The 9246-nt window shown below is 36.0% G+C and overlaps 1 protein-coding gene across 1 annotated transcript; it reads left to right on the forward strand.

Moving 5' to 3' along the window:
• Positions 1-726: 726 nt before the first annotated feature.
• Positions 727-3083, forward strand: LOC126775659 (trypsin, alkaline C-like). Its single transcript, XM_050497723.1, has 4 exons — positions 727-769; positions 1218-1437; positions 2117-2378; positions 2762-3083. The coding sequence occupies exons 1-4, from the start codon at positions 727-729 to the stop codon at positions 3053-3055; spliced, it is 819 nt and encodes a 272-aa protein (XP_050353680.1). The 3' UTR covers positions 3056-3083.
• Positions 3084-9246: the final 6163 nt, after the last annotated feature.

The raw sequence follows: 9246 nt of genomic DNA on the forward strand, positions 1-9246 counted from the left end.
TTTAAATAAAATATTAAGTTACAGTTTATATAAATCACACTCGGTTCCACTATAGCGGCGAAAATAATATGTAGAAATTACATACCAAAGTCCAGTTCTTTAAGTTAGTTAATTAAAATTTAAGCCTCCTTAAAGTCTTTCTAAAGAATATCATGAAGACATCTTGAAATAAATCTTCCAAAAGTTAGGTTTCTTAAGAATCCGATTCGAATTTTATTCCCACGAGGTGTACCATGATAATAGCAAATCCACGAATTTTTAAACAATCCAATATGGATTTTAATTGATTTAACCAAAATGTTGAAGATTATTCATGAAAACAGTACTTTTAAACAATATTATGAGTTTACAAAAAAATAAAAGTTGACCCAATGACCGGAAGGAAAGTGAAGTATTAGTGTGTCTAACAGCCTTTGTCCGTCCGTCCGTGAAACTATAAACTTAAATAATAATATTAATGTTTCATATCAACATCAATCGGATTATTTTTTTATAAGAAACGGAAAAAAACAAACCAACAAAACTTACATATCTACGAAAATAAGAAATATACAAACATATATATAATTAGAGCATCCTTATTTTAATATTTAAAAGAAGCAAAAATCACATAAAGGATGACTTTTAATTTAATAATACTTTTATCGTTTGTTAACTCGATGATTACGAAGATTATTAACAATATAAAACGTCGCTGGGAAAGAATCAAACATTTATTATTAAGCAATGTACGCAATAACACTGTTGGCTATCGTCGGTGCCGCTATTGGTGAGTACATTAATATTATTGATTGTTTTCAATTAAAGTTGTGGTTACAAATATTAGAAAAATAGATTTAAGATATTTAAGACGTTTTTATTTTGGTACCATGGTTATAGGAATCTTATTATTTTTTATCGAGAAAACAACCTGATGGTAAGTGGTTCTCACTGCATATAGACATTGTTACAGTATGAAATGTTACCTATCCCTTACAACCGTTACTACGCCACCATACTTGGGAACTCAGTTGTTCCGACCCTTTTTTCTGTAGCAACACTGTCACACGCAGCCTTCAAACCGGAACACAAAAACTAAGTATTGCTGTTGCGCGGTGGCATATATGATTAGTGAATGGTACCTAAAAAAAGGGCTTGCACAAAGCACTTATTGATCTTATCAAATTTATTATTTTGTCATATAATTTATACAATCACTAATTTTTAATTTTTTACAGCCGCACCAAACGCACTCGCTCCACGTGTTGTTGAAGAATCGGCACCAAATGCACTCGGTCCGCGTATTGTTGGAGGATCTAATGCTGACATAGAAGATTACCCCTATATGGCTCTCATTTTAGCATCAAGGGATGATTATATTCAAATCCGTTTCATACCCTTCTGTGGTGGATCTCTAATCACAACCAGAGCCGTTCTTACAGCAGCCCATTGTTTCTTGTATGTCAAAATTAATATTCATAGATATATGGTAGTTTTAGTTCAACGATAAATTAATTTTTATGCCGGGAATATATACGTATATGCTAGTAGCCAGCACAGTGGCCCCTTACACGTGCTACTCTTATCATGCGTATGCATTTAATGTTTGTATAGCAGTTATGTAGATTGCATAGCATTTGATTTGAGGGTTGGTGTATATGGTGAGAAAAGTAAAACTATAAATTGTATGACCGTGCCATTAACAGCTGGCGAGCTGTTTCCGATTGTGCAAGTATACACGTATTTTTTGGTTGTTTTTTTACTCGTTGTGTTGTGTTGTATTTTCCAGCTGCTGGCATGCAATCTCTCTTTTATTTCCTTATTTATTTTTAACAAACTGCTAATTTGGAGATACGTTTAAAACATAAAATAACAAAGCGCTTTAAATAAATGTGGCATGAACGTTTAAAAAAATATATTTTTAATTAAAATAAATAATAAAAACAACACTAAGAAGTGCCATATTTCATACCTTCGTCAGCGATCACAAAAGAGACCGCACCGGGTTTCTTGCTATGATGATATGATAAAAATCTATTAAATCACTGCAAGCTATAATATATTGCGCACTACATCGCAGTCTGGTGTAGATGTCAAAAGCCATGAGATTTTATAGAACAGATGTTTCATTTCACAGGAACAACGTTCTGACAACAAATCATTTCCGAGTTCGACTTGGTTCGACACTCGCAAACTTTGGAGGTCACGTTCATAGAGTTGAAAACTGGATTAAGCATCCTGGATATACGTTTCCTCGATTATATCACGACATTGCAATACTAAAACTCGCAACACCCGCCACACTCTCCAGCCGCGTTGCACTTGCCCCAATTGCTGGACCCAACTACTTGGTCGCAGATAATACTACCGTCACCGCTGCCGGATGGGGCATACTTGAAGTATGTTAACGGACTAGATATATATGTTTAAACATGTTAGCCCGATGGTAAACTGTCTCTATCAATCACAGACCAAGCAAATTATCTCACACATTAAAATTGACCACGGGATAAATAATTATTCAACAAAACACGAATTATGAATTAGTTTTGGATCATTATATCGTTGTTTTGTGTTTCTTTGCAGTTTAGACCATTCTACGTCAGTTTTTTTGCAATATAAACGAGCTAAGTCATATTGTAACAAAACATTGAAGAAATATGATAAAGAAATATGTTACTCATTAAATTGTTTGCTGATCAGCTAGTTCTTGAAATAAATTGGATACTATAATTAATTAAACACACCATGCTTCTTTCACAGTTTGAGGGCGAACCGCCAGAAATCCTTCAAAAAGTTGACATACAAAAAGTCAACCACGAGAGAAATTTACACTGAACTGCAGTCTTTGCTAGGCGAACATCAAGTTCCTAATGTTACATACGAAATTGTACGCGCTGGAATATTAGGTGTTGGTGGCAAGGATGCTTGCAGTGGTGACTCGGGAGGACCTCTTCTTCACCAAGGAGTTGTAATTGGAGTTACCTCTTGGGGGCATGAATGCGCCCATCCGAAATATCCTGGAGTCTTTGTTAACGTACCGTCTTATACCAGTTGGATTGTTGAGAATGCATAAAAAATGACAGTAAATTAAATCTTTTTTATAAACATTCAAATGAAATACAAAGACAATAAACGTAAATAAACAGTATCACAGCTGTTTTATATTTAAGTTTAAGTTACAAAGTAAATCAATATTTATTATATAAATAACGAATCAAAAGTTTTTAGAAGTGTGTAAAAAGCACTACCTGTGCAATACAAACAAAACAATTTATTATCTATCTAACATAAACACAAAGAAAGTCCTAAGAATGCCCTAGAATACAAATGGTTTTACTTACGGTTTGGTATCTCGAACCTCTTAAATACGTAATGTAAGGTAGATGACGTAGGTAACCCTTCGTTACATACGATTTGTATGTATTTAACTAATTAACACCCACCAATATAAATATTGTAAATTAATTTAAATATCAATAAGGACATTAAGAGTAATATTATCAATTGAGTTAATATTTATATATTTTCAGAGCTTTTCATATCTACGAGCTTACGCTTCGCACCGTTCGACAATGAGTATAAAGTTTCTTTATGCTCCAATTACGTGTATAATTTGTATATTGAGCAATTTTATATCTCTGTAACTAACTTAATCTCATACATGTATACACATAAATTATATCATGGCGTTTCGCACACTAATTACATGAAATGATAGTTTCATCTTTATTTGAAATTAGTGACTTATGTCTAGTTTCTAAAACGCTGATTATAGTTACATAATTAAGTATATTTTTAATCTGAGCGATCATTAGTCGTTGGTAGCCGATGACGCAATAAGCGACCACTGATCATTCATCATTTAGTCGAATTGGTTTCGTGGGCTGCGAAAACTATTGAAGAGGTCTAAAATGATGTTTTGCATGTTTATAGTATTCATTATTATCTAACCATTATAGTAAAATTACAACAACTGTTTTTTGTTCTCAATAGTCAATAAAAATACAGGTAGAATCGAAATATGATGACACTCGTATCATGATATTAATCTTGATGCAATTAAATAGCTTAATAATAAAGCTTCATACAAATACACATGTAAATTACTCTTTTAATTATTCGAATGGGACCTTGTGCTTAGAAGTTATAACGCAAAAAGTAAGAAAAATGCCGCGGTGTGAGTGACTAATGTATAATGCGCCACCACTCACACGTAGAAGCCATAAACAGAACCTAATAATAAATAAACGCATAAAAAATACACAGGGCGTGGGCTTTATGCATATTTATTACTATATAGCACTTTAATAAAAACAATGCCCTCCGGAGCTCAAGAGAGATTAGCCAACTGCGCAGGACATATTAAAGTGCACAAGTGTTTGCGCAAGCACACGTGCGCTCTCTATTCCCTAACTCGCATTATGAGAGTGGAATGGGACGGTAATCTGACACGACCGGAAAGAGTTCAGGCGCAGGGCCAATGACTTTGAGCTTTGAAAATGAATAATTAAAGGCCAATGTGGAAGCGGATCCATCACAAAGCACTTCAGAGATAGCTGCAGGCTTCGGGGTTGTCACGGGGTTCTCGTGTGTACGGGGTTCGTTCCACCAAGACCGTTATATTAATAAAACTCGTCATAAAGATTATAAAATTACCGGAACCGGTACACTTCCGCGAGCACCTCCGCCTGGAGCTCCCAAGGCGGATCGCCCGCGAGAAGTGTTGCCGCCGTCCACGACAACGATATCCGCGTATCAGCCTCACCGCTATGATTCTCTGCGGCCTTCGCAAGAGAACCTTGTTCCGAGCGGTGAGAGCGTCCACCCAGATGGGCGCACCGTACGGCGTATAATCGCCGGCATGTCGTGTCCGGCCCTCCTACATTTGGTAGGAGCCGGCTTAAGGCAGCAGCAGCGTTGATGAGCTTCGGGCCAAGTTAGACAAAATGCTGCCCAAAACTCCATCTTCCGTCCAGGGTTTTTTTTTTTTATATGCCCGGGATGGCAAATGACTCTACTCCACCTGATGGTAAGTGGTATTAGAGTCCAAACGCGACGACGGCCAGTACAGTCGGGAAGAATGTTCTGTACTAGCCGTCCCCGCCTTGCCGGCCCGCAAGATGCCTCTTCACGCCTCGTTTGAAGGAACCCGGGTTGTAAGAGGAGGGGAACACGTGAGCTGGTAAGGAATTCCATTCTTTGGTAGTGCGGCAAAGAAAGGAGTTGCCAAATTTCTTTGTGCGCGATGTAATTGATGTCACAGTTAGGCGGTGACATCGAGAACCAGCTTGCGTGGACTTAAGAAGGAAGGGGGAAGCAGGAATTAGAGAGAATAATTCCTCAGAGCACTCGCCGTGATACAGACGATAGAAAGCGCTCAGTGCTGCTATCTCGCGACGCAATTGTAAAGGTTCAAGGGTGTTTGTGACCTTTACGTCGCCAATAATGCGTACTGCACGTCGCTGCAACCGGTCCAAGGCCTCCATTAGGTACTTAGCGGAGCCATCCCAAAGGTGCGAGCAATATTCAACGCAAACTAAACTACAATGTATAAAAGTGGTAGTCTTGATTAGTACTTACATTTCCCCCGTCGATACGATCTCGTAATTTATCTAATATTAATTAATGTTTTAGTATTTTCATCTACTGTTGAATTTTTCTTTTGCTTCAAATACATCTTCAATGTTCTGCTACATATGCAATTCGTATTCATCGTGTGCTTGGTGAACGTTACACTACGAACTCAGAATGAACGATTACGCAGTCTGATCTTCAAATTGAAACTTTACGGTTGTATCTTTTGTATTATCTATATAGCCAATCTGAACCGATAAAATAATCACGTATATTAAACGTTTTAAATATTATTTTATATTTTTGTAATTGTCCATATATCTGTATCTGTATAATACAGAAATGTATAATTCGAATCATTAAAATGTTACGACGAAGACATCGCCGTACCTGATTTAATACGAAATGATTCTCATTTTAAAAATATTAACACACATAACATTTTAACGCATTAACTCATAATTAATATTTACAATATCTTTGATCAGATGCAATGACAACAAAGAATATGAAAAATGCGCGCACAACGATACGTCGTCTCTATCGCGCGTATGTGTCGATATGTGAAGTAGTGAGAAGTATCGACGAAGGAGAAGGTCCCTTGGTCGCGATCTTACTCCTTTCCAAGATAATGGAATGCATCGATACCTTTTATCACCTCATATCAATAGCTTATATATTATTAGGTATGGGACTATTATATTAGTACAAAAGTTCATTAATCACTACGATATCTGATATATACTTAGATAAATAAACAGAGAAGCAGATGTGTGGTCGTATAACATCATTATTAATTTTGGGGTGACATTAATTTGGACTGTATATAAAGGCGCTTTGCTAGTTCTCGTGGTGGAGCCCTGCCACAGGACTCAAGAAGTAGTATTCATCTTACTACATATGTTTATATTGCACATTATATATTTAGGGCCTCGTTGGTCTAATGACTTAATGTAAGGCCGCAGACCCGGAAGTCTTGGGTTCAATTCCCAGGTCAGGCCAGTAAAAAGTTATTGGGTTTTTCTGTCAGAAAATTCTCAGTAGCAGCCCGAAGTTTGGAAGTTGGAAATATGTACACTCCCGTGCCTCGGAAAGCACGTAAAGCCGTTGGTCGGATAGCCGTTCCATCGGATTTTGAGTCTCTTGACTTTAATGAAATATTATTGTCTCATTATGTTGGAACAAACACAATATTACAGCAGTGAATATCAAGGGGATATAGTTATCACTAGCAGCCACTAGCCGTTCCCTCCAGCCCTCGCTTAGCGCAACGGCAAAGTGACCTCTTTTATTAGTGTTGTTTATCTGTTTTTTTCCGAACATTTTCATACTACACGAATCCTCGTGAGTCACTTGATGTGTGCGTCGGCAGACAAATAATTGAAATATCAACTGTCTCGCTACTAGGACCATGTCGTTAATGATATGCCTGCATTTTCACCACTAGGGATTTGTGTTCTTACGAGGCAGTTCTTAGTTGGAGTAAAAATTTTTTTAATTTTACATTGAAAGCGATGGAGGGTAGATGTTGGTGCTTATATGTATATAAGATATATGATGTTTTTGTTCCATATGTTTAGTTACCGCTAGAAACGTCAAATTACGTTCAAATACAGATATGCGGCAGTTCTGCTGATATTATGGTTTTTATATTTTATATAAAACAAACGTAACATATTCAAATAAATATTTTTCTTTCAGGTTATCGGTGGCATTGCAACCTTTTTGGCAATAATTCTACAATTTCATCTTATAGATAATGTGCAAATGAAACATTAGTTATAACACAAAAATTAGATGATCAGTGCCTTATATATTATATGTTTCTTGGGAATTAAACAATTCGTTTGAAATGAGCTTTTAATTTCTTCAAAAATTATACTTAACAGATTTCTTTGTTGGCTTAGCAGTTAGTTTGTACAAATACAGCGAATTTGATTTTGACCTGGGTCGAAAAAAATTGGATTTTTGAGTAAAAACCAAAATTCATTAGCAGCTGCAAGTTAAGATGTTGAAAGTACCAAAGAGTCTACACTTACATAAGAGATATTGTCAGAGATTGTACCCTTACATAAATCACCCAAAGAGAAGTTACAGAACAAAAACTTTAAAAGATGCCATTATATCACGTTATACCAGACATCGTTCTGATTTTGATCTTATAACTAATATATATTAAACAGTGAGATTACATACATTTATCTATGATTAAAAATATTTTATATAATAGGAATTTGATCATAATCCCTAGTCAGACTGCTATTTTTGAATTCCGTCGATATTTGAACGTTGATGTTCTCGAAATCGCCTTACAGAATTGTCGGTAAATTGTAATAAATGATTATCAAACTGAACCTTACCTTAAACACACACTCATTTTTATCGTCTTCCGAAGTTCCATTAGTTAATGTCGATGATGAATTAGCGTTGAGCTGAAATTCTGCTATCCAAAGTGAATTTTCAGATTTTCATATTCGCAGAAATCGTCTGTCCTTTCTTCTTCTTCGTACTATCTACTAAAATTATTTTTTTAATGTGGTTAGGTAATTCACCACCCATTGGCATTGGCGATATACGAAATATTAACCATTCTGTACATCGCCAATACGCCACCGACCCTTAGAACTAAAATGTTAACCTGTAATTAGATCCAACCTTTAAGCCCGGCTGGCCGTTTGCCGAAGGTTGTGGGTTCGATTCCCACCCAGGACAGACATTTGTATGCATGAACATGCGAGTGATACCTACCTGGGGTTCGCCCAAAGTCCTACCACCGAGTAAAATAAAAAATATTGTATAGTCTTTTCTTTCAAATGATTACTTTATTTAATATAATTAAATTGTATTTAATTATAATTATTAATCTTTATTAAGCAGTCACGTAGATTTTAATTGAAGAAAATTATATATTGTCTTAAGCTACGAAATAGGTAAATGCATTTTTCAAATTTTTAATTGATTAAATTGCAATAACACAATCGTATAAGTGCTTAAGATACTGACGATGGACAAAAGTAAAGACAGTCTGACGGAGAAGACGCGCCAGACGGTGAAGTTCATCGGACTGATTTCAAGGAATTTGATTCCGTCGAAAATTTTATTTCGTAGTACATGATCTGAAAACAACGTACATTTGTATAAATTATGTATTGGATTATCATTTATTTGAATTTAGTCTTTTAATACTAGAACTAGTAAATATAATAAAACTATAAACATTTCAGAATCTGCATCTGTGGATATTATGATTGAATCGAAAGTATGCATGCTATTCGTATGCCTCGCTGGTCTAGTGGCTTGATATAAGGCCGCAAACCTGGAAGTCCTGGTTTAAAAAGTTCTTGGGTTTTTCTATAAGACAATTCTCAGTAGCAGCCCGGAGTCTAGAAGTTAGAAGTGTGTACACTCCCATGCCTCGGACAGCACGTAAAGCCGTTGGTCCTGCGCCTGAACTCTTTCCGGTCGTGTCGGATTGCCGTCCCATTGGATTATGAGAGTTAAGGAATAGTTGCGCACACACCCGCCATGGCCGAAATCGGTGTAAAAGACATTATTATTATTATGCGTCACCTTACCGTAATGTTAAAAGAAGGAAAAATCACATAAACGATAAAATGTAATTCGATAATACTTTTATCGTTTGAGGCTAATCGATGATAACAAAGATTATTAACAATATAAAACGTCGCT

This window comes from Nymphalis io, chromosome 18, assembly GCF_905147045.1.
Source record: "Nymphalis io chromosome 18, ilAglIoxx1.1, whole genome shotgun sequence".
In the NCBI taxonomy this organism is placed as follows: Eukaryota; Metazoa; Arthropoda; class Insecta; order Lepidoptera; family Nymphalidae; genus Nymphalis; species Nymphalis io.

Bases quoted from the DNA above. Each gene is read 5' to 3' on its own strand.
- LOC126775659 (XM_050497723.1), top strand. From the start codon at position 727: ATGTACGCAATAACACTGTTGGCTATCGTCGGTGCCGCTATTG. The intron at 770-1,217 runs GTGAGTACATTA...AATTTTTTACAG, and splicing joins TATCGTCGGTGCCGCTATTG to CCGCACCAAACGCACTCGCT. The intron at 1,438-2,116 runs GTATGTCAAAAT...TTCATTTCACAG, and splicing joins ACAGCAGCCCATTGTTTCTT to GAACAACGTTCTGACAACAA.